The sequence below is a fragment of the Trichosurus vulpecula genome, chromosome 8, assembly GCF_011100635.1.
Source record: "Trichosurus vulpecula isolate mTriVul1 chromosome 8, mTriVul1.pri, whole genome shotgun sequence".
In the NCBI taxonomy this organism is placed as follows: Eukaryota; Metazoa; Chordata; class Mammalia; order Diprotodontia; family Phalangeridae; genus Trichosurus; species Trichosurus vulpecula.
This window is the reverse complement of record NC_050580.1, coordinates 225356015-225376765: the sequence shown is the minus strand read 5'-3', so window position 1 is coordinate 225376765 and position 20751 is coordinate 225356015. Positions and strand designations below refer to the sequence as shown.

The 20751-nt window shown below is 37.4% G+C and overlaps 1 protein-coding gene and 1 pseudogene across 1 annotated transcript in view; both read right to left on the bottom strand.

The window, feature by feature from the left end:
- FAM71D (family with sequence similarity 71 member D) overlaps positions 1–2451 on the bottom strand; it is a 40648-nt gene extending 38197 nt beyond the window's left edge. Inside the window, exon 1 of the mRNA XM_036734215.1 lies at positions 2299–2451. Within this exon, the coding sequence (XP_036590110.1) occupies positions 2299–2451 (153 nt within the window). The remainder of the gene's footprint in view (positions 1–2298) is intronic.
- Positions 2452–14435: 11984 nt separating this feature from the next.
- On the bottom strand, positions 14436–17752 carry LOC118829864 (annotated as a pseudogene).
- Between the last annotated feature and the right edge of the window lie 2999 nt (positions 17753–20751).

Genomic DNA, 20751 nt, shown 5'->3' with positions numbered 1-20751 from the left:
TTATACAAATAAAGTCATATTTAAATAACTGGAGAAATATTAATTGTTCATGGGTGGGCAGAGCCAATATAATAAAAATGACAATTCTACCTAAACTAATCTGCTTATTCAATGCCGTCCCAATTAAACTACCAAAAATTATTTTATTGAGCTAGAAAAAAAAAATTCATTTGGGGGAACATAAGGTCAAGAATGTCTAAGGAATTAATTAGGAAAAAATGTAAAGGTTTAGCAATACCAGATCTTATATGATAAAGCAGTAGTTATCAAAATCATCTGGTATTGGCTAAGAAATAAAATCAGTGGAAATTTTGACTACATTTATTTACACAAAACCTTTTAAAGTTAATGTAATTAAAATCATCCATTTTGCACCTCACAGTGTTCTTTATCTCTTATTTACTCATAAATTATTTGCCTATCTGTAATTCTTATAGGTAATATGTTTCTTGTAATATCTCTTTATATCTAAGTCATGTATCCATTCTTGGTAAATGGTGTAAGTTAAATCTATGACCAATTGCTGCCAGACTGCTTTCCAGCTTTCCCAATATTTTTTTTTTTTTTTAGCAAATAGTGAATTCTTATTCCCAACTTAAGTGTTTACACTTGTCAAACACAAGGATACTATTTATCTTTTACTGCTGTAAATTGTATGTCTACTCTGTTCTACTTATCTACCTTTCTGTTTTCTTAGCCATACCAGATAATTTGATAACTACTGCCTTATAATATAGTTTAAGATCTGGTACTGCTAAACCTCCTTCCTTTACATTTTTTCCCATTAGTTCCTTTGATATTCTTGACCTTTTCTTCTTCCAAATGAATTTTGTTATTATTTTTTCTAACTCAGCAAAATAATTTTTTGTTAATTTAATTGGGATGGCATTGAATATATAAATTAGTTTAGGTAAAATTGTCATTTTTATTATATTGGCCCTGCCTACCTATGAAGAATTAATAAGCCTGTTGCATATATTACAAAGTGCAAATTAGTTAAATTAAAGGTAATTAGGGAAGGAAGGATCTAACAGGTGGGGGGGAGGGTCAGGAAAAAGCATTCATGTAGAAAATGGTACTTGTACTGAGTCTTGAAGGAAGAGAGGGATTCTGTGTGATGAAGATGAGGTAGCACTATAAACTAGATATATTGGATTACAGAGAGGAGGCAAACATTTCCATTTGTTGATATGTATACACGTGAGATGGTTTACTTACAAAACCTTAGAGAATTAATGAAAAAGCCAATTGAGACAATTCAGCAAAAATAACAAGATAGAAATAAATCTATGGGCACAGTACTTGGCACATTGTAAGAGTTTAAGTGCTTTTCTACCCCATTACTTTAAAAATCATCAGCATTTCCATGTATTATCAACAAAATCTGGGAGGAAAAGATAGAAGAGTTTAAAATATTTGATAATATTTATAATAACTACAAAATGTAAAAAAAAAATTGGGAAATAAATAACCTAAGAGGTATCTGACATAAGAAAAATAATAGTATTATTCATATTCATCTATGCACTTAGTATTCTAGCAGTCACACTACCAAAGACATTCTTTATGGAATTAGACAAGATAATAATTAAATTTATACAGACCAACAAAAAGTCAAGGATATCAAGGGAGATAAATTTTTTTTAAATTGTAATGAATCTTTCCTGATGACCATTACCACATCTCAAATAATATTACAAATAATAATTATTAAAATTATCAGAAACTGGTTAAAAGATAGAAAATTAGATCAGTAGAATATCTCAGATAAGTAAGGAGATCAAGGACAGGCACCACATATGCCAAAATATTTCATAACAGTACTATTTACCATTGCAAAAAAAAATGGGGAAAAAAAAAACTATGCCCAAAGATTAGAAAATGGGAGAGCAAATTGTTGCATATGAATGTAATGGGATACAATTATAGCGTAAGGAATTATAAATATAAAGAATTCAGAGAAGCATGGTAAAAACCTTTATGAATTAATATAGATTCAAGAAAACAGAACCATTGGAACAACACAGATGATGACTATGTGAAGACCACAATAAAGGCAAAACTATGGTCAAACAATGAATAGTATTGACTTTAAATTATTAGTTAATATATATCATAAAAAAAGAAAGGGATGGATATAGCCAGATGTAATTATTCTCTCTGATGGTTTTGCTTCAACTTTTTTTTGAAAAACAGGAGCTAGTATGGATGATTATATATTAGAAAATGGATGATAGGTTAAAATAAATTGATTATAAAAGCTATTGAAGTTAAATTGTAAGCTAAAATATGATTTACCTGAATAAAATTGCTCTCTAACATAGGAGTAGATGTAAAAGGAGCATATTCCCCTTCGTCCAACATAATTTGAAGATTTCCTTTGCTAGAGCTTCTTTCTATGGAAACTGAACCACTATCATTGCTCCATAAAGAAGAACTGGTTTTCTTCATGATGCCTATAGAAAACACAAAAAAATTATCATGACAGCAGAAAAATATATGCTTATTCAAAATTAAGCATCTACTTATGGGCAAAATGGCAATGTAATTAACTGATAGTAAAGCAAGCATTAACATAACCACTAGAAGATCCCTGATAATTCATTCTTGACAAATAGCAGAGGAGTGAGTTGAGAGAGAACTCTCTTTAGATAGCTTCTCTCTGCAAGTTGCTACTCTGTCTACTAGCAGTTACTGTCCCCCTACCAAGCTCTTTCCTCTTCCCCACTAGAAAACAAAGAACTCAGAGTTTGTTTAATTCAGCTTGGTTTGCCTCACTTCAATTTAACAAACACTTAGTAAATGCAAGGCAGTGAGCAGAGTACTACAAAAATAACACTATCCCTTTAAGGACCTCACAATTTAATGAGAAAAGGAAAGGAACATGAAACACATAACCAAACAAATATGATGCATAGTGAAAAGGAGAGGTCCAAACAAAATACTGTGAGAAATTTTAGTCAAGGAAGGTTGTCTTCAATTGGAGTATGCCAAGAGGATACACCAAAGTAATATTGCCATTTTTATTATATTGGCTTGGCCTACCCATGAGCAATTAATATTTCTCCAGTTATTTATATGTGCCTTTCTTTGTATGATGAGGGTTCATATAGTTCCTGTGAGTATCTTAGCAGATAGATTCCCAAGTATTTTATACTGTCCATAGTTATTTTAAATGGAATATTTCTTTTCATATCTTCCTGATGAATTTTGTTGGCAATATACAGAAATGCAGATGGTTTGCGTGGGTTTATTTTATATTTCGGCAGCTAGGTGGGGCAGTAGATAGAATGCCAGGCTTGAAGTCAGGAAGACTCATCTTCCCGAGTTCAAATCCATACTCAGACACTTAACTAGTTGTGTGACCCTGGGCAAGTCATCTAACCCTGTTTTTTTTTTTAGTTTCTCATCTGTAAAAAATGAGCTGGAGAAGAAAATTGCTAACTACTCTAGTGTCTTTGCCAAGAAAGCGCCAAATGGGGTCATGAAGAGTCAGACATGATTGAAAAATGACTGAACAAAAATTTATATCTTGCAACTTTGCTAAAGTTCTTAATTATATCAATTAATTTTTATTTTATTCTTTACTGTTATCTAAACCATCATATCATCTGCAAAAAAGGATATTTGTGTTTCCTCTTTGCCTATGTTCATTCCTTCGATGACTTTTTTCTTGTATTATTGCTATCGCTAGCATTTCTAGTATTGATTAGTATCCTTGCAAACAGGAATAGGTGTTGTATTTTGTCAAAAGTTGTTTTTTTGCATCTGTTGAAATAATCATATCATTTTTGTTGTTTGTTTTCTATTGATATGGTCAATTATGCTTATAGTTTTCCTAATACTGAACCAGCCTTGGATTCCCAGTACAAACCAGCCTAGTCATAATGTATGATGTTGTGATATATTACTGTAGGCTCCTTGCTAATATTTAAAAATTTTGTATCAATATTAATTTATTAGGAAAATTGGTCTATAGTTTTCTTCCTCTGTTTTGAATGTCCATGGTTTAGGTATCAAGACCATATTTGTGTCAAGGAAGGGATTTGGCAGGATCCCTTCTTTACCTATTTTTCTGACAGTTTATGTAGTGTTAGAATTAATTGTTAAATGTTCTGTAGGATTCCCTTGCAAATCCATCTGATCCTGGGTTTTTTCCTTTGGGAGTTCATGTATAGTTGTTAACCTGGACAATTTATATTGTTTTAAATATTCATCCTTTTCATTTAGATTGTCAGTTTTACTGACACATAATTAACTCCTAATTGCTTTTATTTCTTTTTCATTGATTGTGTATTCACTTTTTTCTTTTTTTTTAAAATAGTGTTAATTTGGTTTTCATCTTTCTTTTTCTCAATTAAGTTAGCTAATGGTATTTCTATTTTATTGTTTTTTTTTAAACACTCCTAGTTTTGTCATTTTTTTAAACTTCCAAGTTTGTCAATCTCTCCTTTGGTTTTCAGTATTTCTATTTTGGTATTTAATAGGGGGTTTAAAATGTGGGTTTTTTTCAAGTTTTTTTTTTTAAATTGTATGCCCAATTTAGCGATCTTTTCTTTCATCCTGAACCATTAGTCTGGCTTCAGTCAGGCCTGGCCCAGAACGACAATAATATACTTAATAATAATAGTTTCATTAATACCTACATACTGTTGTAAGTTGTTTGGAGCTACCCCTCCTGTAGCCTCAGGCCTATCACAGGGCTGTAAGGTTTGTTTTGGACTTCATTACTTCATGATAAAATCTTGAGTCGAAAAAATACAAAGATAAAAAAGGAGCGAGATGAAGATGACAGTGACGAGTAATGAACAACAATATTAAACAGTATTTTACTGACATACTGTTTTGTTGAAGTAGCAGCTCTTCTAGCTAAACATAGCTAGCAATTCTAGCTTTTAACAAAATGGTGTAACATTTCAGTTCAATAGACATTATCTGCTTTGTGAGCCCTGCATAGGCTAGGCAGCTCATTGGATCATAAAAATGGAGGCCATAGAGATGAAGAGACTTGTCCGAGATCACACAGGGGTAGACCTGGGATTTGAATCCAGACTCCAAATCCAGTATTCTTTGTATACTTCAGTTGATTTATGATCTCATCAATGTGGTTATTTCCACTGGTACAGGTTGCAACCTATCCATGCTTCTCTGTATATTTATCCATAGATGCTATTCAGAGGAAATACCTAGCATGCTTGAGGCACTGGAGATATATACAATGGGGATAAAGAATGACACAGTTCCTGACCTCCAGGAGCCTAGAGGGGGATATAAGTTACAATATGTCTAGGGCAGAGAAGAAGAGAAAGTGAGGAACATTTGAGTATCAGACAACTTCATTGGGAGGGCTCTGGTTAAGGTTTCACAAAAGAGGTGGCACTTAAACTGAACTTGCTATAGGATGCATATGTCTTGACCTGGTGGTTGGTTGGTGGAGCCAATTCTGACTTTGAGTCTGATAATCATTCTAGTATACAGGAATCCCACATATAACTGACAGCTGCAAAGAAGCTAAACTCTACAGAGTCTCCTGGGTATTGTTCCCTGTTGGTCACTGCTAACTTCTTCATAAGACCCAACTGTGTTGGGAGTATGTTGAACTGATCTAAGTTTCATATTCATTTCAGTAACATTTCAACTATTCAAAAACCATAATCACAACTAAACAGTATTATCGCTGTTTCAAAGGTAGCATCCCAAAAGCTAACTGAAGTTTGTTGTTCAGTCATTTCTGAATCTTTATTACCCCATTTAGGGTTTGCCATTTCCTCTGCCAGCTCATTTTACAGATGAGGAAACTGAGGAAAACAGGGTTAAGTGATTTGCCCAGCTAGTATCTAAGGCCAAACTTGAATTCAGGTCTTCTTGATTCCAGGCCTGGTGCTCCTTCCACTGCACCACCTAGCTTCCCCTTGCTTTTATATTGCTGTATTACTTTTATTTTATTTATTATTTATTAGAAATATATTTATATATTATATAATCTATATTTATATATTTATTTATTTTATTACTACTATATGACTTTGGCTCTACAACAAAACTTTTCTGTACTTTTTTTTTCCCCTGGGAACAAATTGGGCAAATAGTAGAAGGGTATACATATAGGAAACAAGACAGAGGATGACACAATTTTTTTTGTTTGAGTGAAATTTGGTCGTATATTGCTATAAATCCCATTTTCAACCTAAAGGAGTTGGAGATAAAACAGGTAATAATAAGTAACTGTATCAAGTATCAAATAATAAAGAAATGCTCAAGAATGAATAGGACAAGGAGGAATGTTATCATGCACATGCCCCTTTACTCTGTGTGTGGCTTGTTTTGGTTTGTATTTGGCGACTTTTTCTAGTAATGAAGATAGGGACTAGGCCTATAATTAGGATACTCCCAAGTAAAGAAATGTCCTCTACCAGTGTAAATTAGCACCTTCTCTGCAGTCTATAGTTCTGGAAAGTCAGAAGGTTAAGTGACTTGCCCTGGGTCACACAATCAATATGTGTCAGACTCTTAAACCCAGATCTTACTGACTGGCTCCATCCATTACATGATGCTACAGCTCTCAATAATAACAACCGACATTTATGTAGTGTCCATTTACTTATATTGTTCCATTTAATCCCAAGGACAACCCTGTAAGGTATTATCATTGAAGCTCAAGAGAAGTTAAATGATTGGAGGTGGTATCAGTCCTTTATCTTCATTTTTATCACAGTTTATATTTTCTCATGAATTAGACCTTGCTGCCTGTATTTATCATATGCTGAGATAACATTGTTTCCATTGCATTTGCAGAACAAAGGAATTTCATGGTATTTGCTTTAATATCAAATATAATTTCTTTTCACATTGTTTTAATATAGGTAGTATTTTCTGCCTTCCATTTAAGTGCTTATTTCCTTCTCTCCTTCTCTTTTTTTTTTAATTGGTCCCAGGAAAGTGGTGATATATCAAGAAATGACTACCATATGATAGAAAAAGGCATCAATAAAACTTCAGAAAAGACAGAATGCTTTACTTTTCAGGCGCCTTCTTGAATCATTTAGAAAATATTATGTTCTTCTTATAAACTAGTTCTTAATTACACATATCCTATAGCATATACTATGGAAAGAGCTTAGAAAATTGAAATCCACAAATGGCCTTCAAAACTTGGTTTGCTTTTTTTTCTTAGTCTCAAGCTCCCATGTATTAAATCTTTTACAAAATCTGCTAACAACTGGCAAACTGAATTCATTCCTCCTCCTCTCCCTACATCTATTTGTTCTTGTGTAGCTGGAATGAAAAGAAAAGTCAAGAAAATAAATAGCCCATGAATTATCAGAGCTAAGTTAAGCAAAAAACCATCTCCTTCCAGTCCTGCAACTATGATCTTTCTCCCCCAAAAATATTCACGGCAAGGTTAGTCTATCCAGATGTATAACTCACATAGGGAATGAGATTGGATCCTTCTGGACTTCCCCTATTGGCAGGTCAGTTAATTTTCAAGTAAGTTTTAACTCTTTTCTCATTTCCTTAGGGTGATCTGTTCATGTCCATAGGACAGGTAATAAACCATGTTAGGAGACAAAGGGCAGATCAGGCTGTAAAGAGTATTATTCTATCACCGATATATCATAATGCACTGACCTAATTGCTGATGTCAGAGCAGTGACATCAAGTAGATCTGAGCTGAGTAAATAAACCACTGAGCGTACTTGGTACATGCAGTTACTTGTAAAGGCCGTTTGTCTTCTCTACCCCCTTTTGTTCTCTGAGGTTATGGAGGAGAGAGTGGTGAATCTACTGATCTAGTAGTCTACTGGAAAGAAATTGGAAAATTGGACTTTGGAAAAGGGAGAATGAACTCTAGAGCAGGGCTTCTTAACCTTTTCCCTCCCTCTATCATGGGCCTCTTATGGCCATCTGGTGAAACCTATGGGACCTTCTTGCAGAATAATGTTGCATAATAATTATGCATAACATAAAACTATTAAATTACAAAGGGATTATACTGAATTACAATATACTGATATTATACTGAAATATTAATAATACTTGAAATATTTCTAATTATACTGAAATAGATTTATAAAATATTTTTAAAGATAATTCATGAATCTTAGGTTAAGAACTGCTGTTCTGCAGTCTTGATTCTCCTGAGTTTTCTACAAAGTGATGTTTAAAGACCACTTTGAGATCCTGTGGCAAAAGGTTTTATTCAATTCAATTCAGTTTAGTCAATAAGCATTGACTATGTGTCTGGACCTGTGCTGGGCTCTAAGGATGCAAAGAAAAAAAAAAATCTTTATCTTTAAGCTTGCATTCAAATGAGAGGATATAACATGTACACACAAATAAACAACATCTACATAAAATAAAGGCCAGATAATTTCAGGAGGAGAGGCACCACCAGGAAACAGCAGGAAAGGGCCTCTTGTAGGACATGGCATTTGAGACAAGCCTTGAAGGGAGTGAGGGATTTCAAAAGGAGAGGTGAGGGAGAGCCTTCCCAAGCATAGAGGAGAGCCTGGGTGGTTTGCAAAGGCATGGAGGGGGGTGATGGAATGCTGTACACAGGGAACAGCAAATAGGCCAGTTTGATTGGACCAGAGTACACAAAGGGCAGTAATATGAGGTGAGCTGGGAAAGATCGGTTGAAGCCAACCAAGGAGTTGTATTTTAGCTTGGACTTAGTGGAAATTTTTGTTGTTCAGTCATTTCAGTTATGTCTGACTCTCTTATCCCATTTGGGGTTTTCTTGACAAAGATACTGGTATGGTTTGCCATTTCCTTCTCCAGCTTATTTTACAGATGGAGAAGCTGAGGCAAACAGGGTTAAGTGATTTGCCCAGAGTCACGCAGCAGTCTGAGGCCAGATTTGAATTCAGGGAGTTAATTTTGTACTGCCTAGCCGCCCTGAGTAGAGACCATAGGAAACTACAAAACCTTTTTGAGTAGAGAAATGACACGGTCAGATCTTTGCTTTAGAAATATAAGTTTAACACCTGTGTGGAGGATGAATTGAAGAGGAGTAAAGTCAGATGTAGGGAGACCAATTAGGAGGTCATTGCCTAATATAATAAACAAGAACACGGTATCTATCTCCAGATACTATTAAAAACGACTTCTACAGAGAATATACCATTGCTTTAAGAGATACTGTCTTGACCCTTCTCTTATTTAGGAAGAGATTGTTATTTTCTCTTCTTGGTCTATTCTTATGTAACAGTTAAAACCACTGCTGGTCTATGAGGCTAGTGCGCTATACCTTCTCTCTTTGCACTAAGAAGACGATTATTCGCCCTGGACCTGTGTGTGAGGGGAAACTGGTTCAGTCACAGGGTAGTCTGAACAATTAAAATAAGGGTCAGACTCCTTTTCTCAAAGTCTTTGACTCATTGCCCCCCCTACCGTGGAGCCCCTAGGAAGATTTATTTAAAACTTGGGTTGGCCTCACCTCTAGGGTCTTCCCAAAGTAGGGGGAGTGGAAATGTTAAGGTACAATGCAAATCAGGTATGAGACAGCTACTTATTTCCCCTAAGCCAAGAAATGCTAAACCCAAAGTGTTCTTTGTTCCATTTTGGTTGGATCTATATTGTCTAAACTATTCCTTCTGGTAAATTAGGTCAGGGATTGGGGCTTCTCTGTCTATTGATCATTTCTCTTCTCCAAGAAGCTCTTGGTGACTGAGGATTTAGGAAGTCGGAACCTCTCAAACTCATAAGGTCACCTCCAAGCCTGTACAGGTCTATCTGGAGACTGATGCTTTATACTTAAAATGAAGCAAAGTCACACAAATCCAAAGAGGCAGCCAGAAGCCCAGCCTCAAGGTCATCTACTTGCTGTGGACACAACATGGGAGTAGTCAGCAGGTTAGAGAGGTGCACGCTTGACTGGCAGAAAGAGAGGAACCAGCCAAGAGTGGCTCACTCACTTTTAAAGACAGGCTTAGTTGACTGTTCTTCCTGCTCAGGGGCCAATGAAAGAATTGTTTTGTCATCCACCAACTATCCAAGTCCTTCAGAGCTGAGTCACGCATGTCCTGCTGGAAGCAGCCAGGGGCTTCTCATCCCCAAAGCCCTCAAGCACTCAGCTAGAAACAGGGAAGCTCTGTTCATGCTTCCTTACATTTTGTACCACCCTTTCCTCCTCCTCCCCCCATTCTTGCCTTTCTTTACATTGTCCTAGAGTTCTATTCCACCACAAAATTGAGATTTTTATTGAGCAGAAGAAGAGTTTTATTTTAGGTACAGTCAGCCTGGACATAAGCATGGAGAAGTCTATTAATGAACAAACACACCTTAGAGGCTATTATTTTATAGATGAAGAACTGAGGCCTAGTAAAGTTAAGTGACTTGCCTAGGGCTACACAGCTTGTAAGTATCTGAGGTAGGATTTGAACTCAGGCCTTCTAGACTCTGAGTCCAGTCATTACTCCGTGTTGTCTCCAAGAGATGATGACTAAATGGATCTTCTAAGGTGCTGTCCATAAGGCAGAGGCTCCCTGAGGGTGGGATGAGGTGGCAGAGATGCAGGTCTCGGCAGTGGAATCATTTTGACCCTCTGGGAGGCAGAGGAGCTGTCACGATGTCTATTTCGGTAGGGGCAGCTAGTGCAGAGAATTTCATTTTCTGCTTATACTCATAACCTCTTCTGCCCTCCATTTGCTCTATGAACAGATCCAGCCTTGATCCTTCCTACTCAGTTTTTGCTTCTGGTTTCCTGCAGAAACAGGCTGGAGATGGTAGTGATTGTTTTCTCATTTAAAATGAGAAATAATGTTTGACAAGCAAGTAATACACGACTGCTTTGTACCGCTTCAGAGATTTAGACCTGGAATGGATTTTAGAGGTTGTCTAGTTCTGCCCCCCTCATTTTATAGTGGAGGAAGCCAAACACCTGAGAAAGAAAATCATAGTCATCGATTTAAAACTAGGAACCCTAGGAGTCACCTAGTCATGCTCTCCTTTTATTGAAGACGAAATTGAGGCTCTGAGATGTATATGACTTGCCCAAGGTCACACAAGTAGTTAATAAGGTGAGCCAGCATTTGGCGGCCTCTACAGATTGTCCTGACCCAGTCGCACTACTTTGCTTTGAGTTCCTTTGGAATGAGTGTCACTCCACAGAGTATGGTGTGCTCAGATATTATGTGCCTTGCTCCTAATGATCCCATGGGAGCTTCGGAGGTCATCACTGATGGACTTGCAATGGGAGATGCCGAAGAGTCCCCTGATTGATTGGCTGCTAAGCTGGAAGAACCTTTAAAAAAAAAAAGCTTCTAGCTTAACCCCTTTTGACTGCAGCTCTCCAGGTGACATGTGCTTCCAAAGAAGGGTGAAACTGGATGGGCAAGCTGGGTGGTACAGTGAATAGAGCATCAGACCTGGAGTCATGAACTGAACTCAAATCCAGCCTTAGATATTTTTGTTGTGTGACCCTGGACAAGTCACTTAACTTCTGTTTGCCTCAGTTTTCTCATCTCTAAAATGGTGATGATAATAATAGCACCCACTTCCCAGGGTTATATAATAATCGCGAAGCGCTTAGCACAGTCCTGGCACTTAGTAAGCACCATATAAATGTTGTTTTTTTAATATCATGGCAACCCTGTTACTGCTCCCATCTTGGAGTGTGGACTCAAGTAAGTAGACTTATGGCTGCCTTTTTCTACCTCTTTGTGCTTATTCGAATAAGTTTTCCATGGGGACATGTCCAGAAGTAGTGGTGACCTTATGAGTTCCCAAAGGTACTGCAGAAGTGGTGGTGATGAATCTTTCCACAGCATTAATGGATAATGACAGGGGAAGCTTCTGCATGAGAGAAGACAGCTACTGGAAAGAAGATCAGGCTTGGCCATTTGATCAGACAGTGTTCCGCTGCGGTGAAATATAAAACCTGACTACCAGTCTGGCAAAGCCACTTCATGTTGTGATAAAGCTTAAATATTAGCCTCCTAACAGATTATAACCATAGTTATAACTTAGATTACTGAAGCTTGTTAATCCTGTTAGTTCTGTTCATGTGTTACGATGCTTTGATGTTTAGCATTTCCTTCTATTCAGGAATAAAATTCTGGCTCTTATACGATTCATATCACTATTACATCCTTTTTGGGAACCCCTAGACTTGTGAGCCATTAATTTTGTTTAAAGGAAGATTATACCCAGAGTAACTGGTGTGGAGGATTTGATTAGCCAATGAGTTTTAGAAATAGGGACCTTTAATAAGAAGTCAGACTTACTCTAGGACTGAATCCAGACCACGAACCTCAATGGCTGCAAAATATGACTCTAGGCTCTGTGGGCCCAGCAACAGTGCCCCTATGTTGGCTATAAATTCAAGTTGTGATAGAATGATGTTTTGTGTGGTTGAGATTTATGTCATAGTTGTTTTTTGTTTTGTTATTCAGTCATTTTTCAATTGTATTTGACTTTTTGTGACCCCATTTGGGGTTTTCTTGGCAAAGATACTTGAGCGATTTGCCATTTCTTTCTCCTCATCTCTTTATAGATGAGGAACTGAAGTAAACAGGGTCAAGTGACTTGCCCAGGGTCTTCTTGACTCCAGGCCCAGCACTCTATCTGCCTGTGAGAGTTATTTAGAGAACTGGATAATGAGTTGTCATATGGAGTGGGAGTTGAGGGAAGGGGAGAACAGGTCTATGGGATAGTCCTTGAGTCAAGATATTGGACGCTGCTGCCAACTTTAGAGTCTCTGAAAGGAGCCATTCTTTGTAGTGCTGTTTCCTTAGCCATGGCTAGGCCTAGGCCCTACCTACCTTTTAAAATTACAAAATTTAAATTTTGTAAATTAAATTTACAAAAATTAAAATTTAATTAATTAAATACATTAAAATTACAAAAGTTAAATTATTATAAAAGAGATCCTGAATTAGGTGAGAAGCTGGACTAAATGACCTCTAAGTTTCCTGTCCTTAGGATTCTATGGTCAAGTAAGGCTTAAAAGTTAGCTTTGATGAGGAACCCACTAAGACAATTTGCAGTAGAAAAATTAGATCATGGTTGAAAGAGAAACCTTCACTGTTTAGGAAAGAAGACTTTGGGAATTTTGTGTTAATATTCCAGTCAGTCAGTCAGTCAGTCAGTAAACACTTATGAAGCAGCTACTATGTGTCAGGCACTGCGCTAAGTGCTTGGGGATACAAAGAAATTACCATTATTATTGTTATTACTAATTATTATTTTTACTCCAACTTTATCCCAACCAGTTGTATGTCTTTAGTACTTTAACTTTAATAGTTATGTTGGGACACAAAATAACCAAGCTGGTGAGATACATTATTTCATTAGCATTATAACCAAATTAGGGCTATCTAGCAGATGTGTTACTGGGCTTTATTTCAAAAGGCATTTGATTTTAATTCAGGCCTTTATTCTTAGGACTTTTCCATTTGCAAGTGGTGGTGATGATGATGATGATGATGATGGTGATGATCTTCTAGGCTTTCCTGAAGACCAACAGCTATAAAGTGGAAAAAGATCAATACCGTTTTGTATATTGGTAACAATTGATAAATACCACAAAGAATAACCTTGAATCTCTCATTTAAAATACTATTAAGGCAAACAGTTATCCCCTTTAACAAAAAAGTCATATAGTCTTAATTTTTAGATATTAGGAATACTCAGGTATATTCCTAGTGCCTTTTTTTCCAGTCCTCATCCTCCTTGATTTCTCTGCAGTGCCTAACATCACAGACCATCCCATCCTTCCTTTTTTAAATTGTATTTTTTTTTCAATGAGCAAAACTCTTCCTCATCTTCTCATCCCAATCCCCTCCCTAACTGAAAACAAAAGAAAAACAAAGCCTTTGTTACAAATGCGTATAGCCAAGCAAAACAAATTTCTGCATTGTCTATGTCATCATTAGTCCTCAGGAATCATGGTTGATCATTATGCTGATCAGAGTTCTTAATTCTTTAAAAGTTGTTTGTCTTCATCATATTATTGTTCTTGTTCTCCTGGCTTTGTTCAGTTTATTCTGCATCAGTTCATGAAAGTCTTCCCAGGTTTCTCTGAAACCATCCCCTTAATTTCTTCTTTTTAAAAATTTTGCCAAGTTAAAATAGTTTTATTCTTCAGGACAAGAATTGATTTCTACTTGTTTACAGTAATGATGAAGTGCAGGGTTATTCACTTCTCTGCCTTTTTAAATATTCACATATTAAGAATGTCCAGATTTACACAGTAGCTTAAATGTTAATTCTTAAACTGCTACTGCTTTGGCTACAGATTTGCATCCTTCAATTTTTGAAAAGCTACATGGAATGTTCTCTCTTCTGGTGTATTTGGTAAACCTCTTCAGTGATGGGTTCCTAAGAAGCACCTTTGGAGGGGGTTGCTCTATCACTAGGCATGTCCTCTGGTGCACTCCCTACACTCTGTGCAGCTTAGTAATGATAGAGTTGCAGACCCTCTCTGATTCTTATTAACGCTCAAACACTTCCTTCTCAGCTGCCTGCTTCCTATCCAGCCAGCTGATTATTGCATTTGTCAAGGATCTTCTGTTTGTCTTCATTAACATTTTTGCTGTGGAATTTCTCTTCTTCCAGTGTAGCCTTCATGTTGAAAGCTTATGATTCAAGTGAGTTCTTGGAAGACGACTTGTTTCTAGGCTTCTCATTTTCAGCCTTGTGTCTCTCAGTTTCCTAGACCGTAGGTTCAATGTCTTCTTCACTCGGGTGACTTTTGTTATTGGTGATGGTAATCCTATTTTCCTTGCCTGTGTTCTTATCCACAGTAGACACATTAAGGATGCCATTGATGTCAATGTCAAATGTTACTTCACTCTGAGAAATATCCCTGGGGGCAGAGGGGATTCCTGTGAACTTCAACTTGCTAAGCAGGCTGTTATTCTTTGCCATTGCTCTCTCACGTTTGTAACCTGAATAAACATAGCAGGCTGATTGTCTGCGTAGGTAGTAAAGGTCTGTATCTGCTTGGTAGGGATGATGGTGTTGCATCTGATCAGAACTGTCATAAATCCACCAGCAGTTTCAATACCAAAAGAAAGAAGAGTGATGTCTAAAAACAAGTTCAGAACATTTTCAGATTCCTCTCCAGACAAGATGGCAGCCTAGACAGCTGCACAGTATCTTCAGGATTGACACTTTTTGAGCTCCTTGTCAATGAAGAAGTCCAGGAGAAGTTTCTGGATCTTAGGGATACAAGTGGAGTCACTCACTAAAATGATGTCATGAATCTGTGACTTAACTAGTTTGTCATTCCTTAGGGCCTTTTCCATGGGATCCACTGTGCCATTGATGAAGTCATCATTCAGCTTTTCAAAATGTGCACGTGTGATAAAGGTATAGATATCAATACTTTCAGAAAGGGAGTTAATTTCAGTACTGACCTGGGTACTGGAAGAAAGGGTACACTTTGCATGTTCAAAAGAGGTGCACAGTTGATGGGCAGCTGGTATTCTCACCGATGTCCTTCTTGTGTTTTTGCTTGAATTCATCAATGAAGTGGTTAACTATGCAGCTATCAACGTCTTCTCTACCCAAGTGGGTGTCCCTAGCTGTGGACTTGACTTCAAAGATACCATCTTCAAGATTAAGAATGGAGGCATTGAAAGTGCCACCTCCAAGCTTCAATAATTTCTTTAATCTTGGTCAGTCCATACAAAATACTTCTGGATAGAAGCTTTTGGTCTCCCCTTTACAACCACTTGAACCTAAGGGCCTGCCTATGTCATTCACCACCATGAAAGGTCAATGCTTCATGCCTGACTGTACAACACCATCATCAAATCTGTGACGAAACAGATAGTTAGCATCAAAGACTTGGTGGGGTTTGTTGCGACTTGAGCACCACTGATTAAATGTTCTGTGTCAGCAAAAGCAATATAACTTGGGGTGGTCCTTATTTAGTCACTGGCAATGATCTCCACTTTGCCACATTGGAAAATTCCCACACAGGAATAAGTAGTGCCAAAATCAATGCTACCTGTAGGTCCCTTTGGGGTTTGTTTTACTTAGGACTCCCTTAATTTACTTTTCCTCTAACTCCCTTTCTCCTTTCTCTTCTTTTCTTGTTGAGTGAAATCTATTCCTGTACCCAACTCTGTGTATATGTGTATATCATCTTTTGATCAGTTCAGATGATGTTCAAGTGTCAGCCATTCCTCCCACCCGTTCCTCCTTATCTGTATTGTCTGTTTTTGCTTTTCTTTCCTTTCCCCCTTTCTACCTCCAGAGTGTATTCCTCTTTACCCCCTTTAAGATCAGCAAGACATAACCAGCGACTCCCAGGCCTTGTCTAATTAGACTCCTTCCATGACCTCTGATGATGATAGGGCTTATTGGGGACACACACATCTTCTTCCCGTATTCTAAGGTAAGGCAGTTTATCTTTGGTTAGCCTCTTATGATCATTCAGGTTTACCTTTTTATATTTCTCTTACCTCTTGTATTTGAACTTCAAAGTTTCTGTATGACTGGTCTTTTCATTAGAAATGCTTGGAAGGTTCTCTATTTCATTTAAGTTCCATTTTTCCATCCATATGATTATACTCAGTTTTGCTGGGTAAGGTATTCTTGACTGTAATTCTATTTCCTTTGCCTCCTGAAATATCACATTTCAAGTTCTCCACTTTTTTATAGCTGCTAGATCATGTGTGATTATGACTATAGCTCCTTGGTAATTGAATTCATTCTGTCTGTATGCATTATTTTTCCTTTGTCTGGAAGCTTTGGATTTTGGCTATCATGTTCCTGAGAGTTTTCATTTTGGGGTTTCTTTCCAGATGTGGTTGGTGGATCTTTTCTATTTCCACTTTGCTCTCTGGTTCTAAGAGTTCTGGGAAATTTTCTTTTAAGATTTCTTGAAATATGTTGTCTGTGTTCTCTTTTCTTTTTATGGTCATTTTTGTAGTCCAGGGATTTTTAAGGTTTTTCTCATTGATCAGTTTTCCAGGTCAGTTGTTTTTACTGAGATTCCTTACATTTTCTTCTTATTATTTTCCTTTTTTCCCCCTATTTTTTGACTTAGTTTTAATTATTCTTGTCTCAGTTTTTATTTAATCATTTCTAATATTCAAGGAGTTTATTGCTTGGGCAAGGTTTTATTCCTCTTGTGCCAAGCTGTTAATTACTTTTCTAATTCTTTTTTCCATCACTTTCATTTCTTTTCTAGTTTTTTCCTCAAGAACCCTAATTTCATTTATAAAAACATTTTTTAAAACTCTTGCATCACTTTTTCCAGGAATTCTAGTTGAATTTGTACTCAAGTTGTGCTTTTCTCTAAGGCTTTGGGTGTAGATATCTTAGAGTCATTCTCTTCTTCTGGGTTTGTGTCATGAGGGTCCTTGCTCTGGAGATCTGAGCTACCCCACTACTGCTTATTTCTGAAAATGGGTGTAGGTGAGGGGTGGGGAACATGAGGCCTTGAGGCCAAATGTGGCCCTCTAGGTCCTCAAGTGTGGTCCTTTGACTGAATCCAAACTTCAAAGAACAAATCTCCTTAATAAAAGGATTTGTACTGTAAAACTTGGACTCAGTCAAAAGGCTGTACCTAAGGACCTAGAAGGCCAAATGTGGCCTTGAGACCGTAGGTTCCTCACCCCTGGCATGGGTGCTTTCTTTTGTCTGCCCAGGATCTGTTACCTGGAACTAGGTAGTAAGCACCAAAGCTATCAGTTGGCACCTCTTCCTCTTGGGTGTCCAGGGTCTTGGGGTCCCTGATATGGAACCTCCTTTTGCCCAGGTGCACTGCCTCTTCCTCTACTGGAATGCTCTGCATGAGTGTTCTCCTGGCTTCTGTGTGAGGTACTGTGCTAAGCTCTGGGGGTAGAAAGAAAGGCAAAAGATAGTTGCTTCCCTATATTTCACAATCTAATCAGGGAGATAATATGTAAATAACTATGTACAAGCAAAACATACAAAGGATAAATAAAAAATAACAGTAGGAAGTCACTAGAATTAAAAGGGATTCAATGAAAATACCCACTATCAGGAGATGTGTATTGTTTGAGGAATAGCAAGAAGGCTATGTCATTGAATCAAAGAATACATAGCAGGGGATAAAGTATAAGAAAAATGGAAGGGTAGTTACGAAGGACTTTGAATGTCAAACAGGATTTTTTATCTTTATTCCTGGAAGTGATAGGGAGAATCAGTCTGATCACTTCTCCATTTATTGATTGCTTACCAAATAAAGCATAAACCTCAACTCTTGGCACTGAAGGATATCAACAGTTCTATCTTTCCAGCCTTATCTCACATGGTTATTCTTTAATCTCTATTCTTACTTTTGCACATTTTGTTCCCTGTGCTTGGGATGAACCCCACCCACCCCCACATACACTACAGTCAACTCCCACAAATCCTGTTTCTAACTTCTGAAATCTGATTCAGATGCCACCTGCTCCATGAAGCATCCCTGATCCCACCAGCTGGTGATTTCTCCTTCCTCAAATTTTTCATCAAACTCTGCCTCACTTTGACACACTTTGCCTCACTGAATTTTATATTCTCCTTTGTATCATAGTGTATTTATCTTAGTTTTCCCTATTAGAGATATCATACAGATAGCGCTTATGTATTATCTCATCTTTTTTCCTCTAGCATAGTGCTCTTTACACAGTAGGGGCTTAATCAATGTTTATTGGATTAAATTTTGATTAACAGGACTTAAAAGATAATTTTGATTAAGTAAATGCATGTAGTAAATGCATGCAAGAACTTTTTGCAATATCTTCCTGCAATAAACCTTTCTCCTTGTCATGTTTTTTTAAGGCAATCATGTTCTTTCTTGGTTCTTTTTCTTTCCTGGACTGCTTCTTCTAACTCTTTTGCTTATTTATCATCTGTATTCTACGCAGTCCCCTCTTTCCCCCACCTTGGGCATCCCAAGGCTCTTCCTGAGCCCTCTTTTCTCTCTATGTGCTTTCTTAGTGACCGAAGTGAGGCTGGTGACTTTGTACCTTTCTCACTCAAATCAAAGTCAATTGCAAGTCATGTCATCATCTTCCTTTCAGAATGAAGGACAAACCACAACTTGTGAGCAGTTCCAGTTGGGCAACTTCTCTCCTCTCCTCTCCCCTTTCTTCCCCTTGTCTAAGGGTGTTCTGCCCAAGGGGTTTCCTGGCTATATTTCTTTTTCAAAGACCAAGCCTTAAACCCAATTCACACTGGATCTCATGGATTGGACAATAATAGGTCCCTGCCCAAGCATCACTTAATGGTCATTTTTTTGGCCCTCCTGGTTCAGAGTGAAAGCAAATAATACCTGTTTCTGTTTTGGTTAGCAACCCTGACGGTCTTCTCCTCCCAGTTTGATTTTTTTTTTAAAGGGGCCATCTCTTGACTCACTTCTTAAAGAGACCTATTCACTGAACGCATCTCCAGTCTTCCTGATCAAGATCTGGCCCCTAAACCCAGATGTGACCTTGCACAGACCCTCCCTCACTCAAATCAAAGTCAATTGCAAGTCAGGTCACCATCTCCCTGAGGTCATGATCCTCTCTTCAAGAACAAAGGACAAACCACACAACCATGACTCTCAGTTTGCAAGTCCACTCCTTAGTAAATCTAGCCCAAGTTGAGATCTCAGCTCATCCTGCAACTGGCTGGCTAGAGAGATAGAACTGTATGTCCATGAGGCATCTCAAACTCATATCTAAAACAGAGCTCATTATCTTTTTAGCTTTCTTTGCAAACTCATCATTTTAAAAAAATTCTTAATTTTTGTCAAAAGCACCATCATCCTTCTAAGTCACCTAGGTTCAAAACCGCAGTCATCCCCAGTTCCTCACTTTCTTTCTTCTCACATCTGCAATCAGATAGCAAATCTTTGTAACATCTGTCACATCCATCTCCTTCTCTCCTAGCTCAGGCCCACACTGTCTCACCTGAAAAATTACACTAGCTTTTTCATTTTTCTCCTGGCCTTCAGCCTTCCTTTTCTCCATTCCATCCTAACACAGCTTCCAAGTTGATATGTAAAGCATGGGTATGACCATGTCACTTGCCTACTCAAGAAGTTTCTGGGGCTCCTTCCACACCTTGCCTCTAGATCAAACACAAATTCCTCTATTTGGTGTTTCAAGTCCTTCACTCTTGTTTACAATCCGCTTCCAACTCACTTTTCCAGATTTATTATTCCCTCTTGCCCATCCTATAGTCCAGTCAAGCTGGCCCCCTTCTTTCTTGCACACACCACTCCATCCTTACCCACCTTCATACCTTTGTACAGACCATCAATGCACACTCACCTCATTTCTGCCTCATGAACCTCTGGCTTCTTCCAAGTCCATCTTAAATGCTACTTCCTGCATGAGGCCTTTCCACAGGAAGCTTCTTGAGGGTAGAGTGACTGGCTTTTGTCTTTGTGTCATCATTTCCCAGCATATACATGCTTCTTGATTGATTTTAACCAGGTGATTAATAGCTCTATCTTATTCTACAACATGATTCATTTATGGTTATACATACTCTATCTAATTTGATAATTTTATTTGAATTATTATCATTTAGTACCCTCCTTATTTACTTCTTGTTTCTGTAATATCTTTCAGTAGACAGAGCGCTAGACTTGAAGTAGGGTTGCCCTGAATTCAAATTTGACCTCAGACAATTACTAGCTGTGTAACTCTAGATAAATCAATGAATCTGGGCCTCACTATCCTTAACTGTTAAGTGGGGATAATAATAGCACTTCATGGAATTGTGTGAGAATCCAATGACATAATATTTGAAAAAGTACTTAGTACATTGGCTGGCACATAGGCATTTTATAAA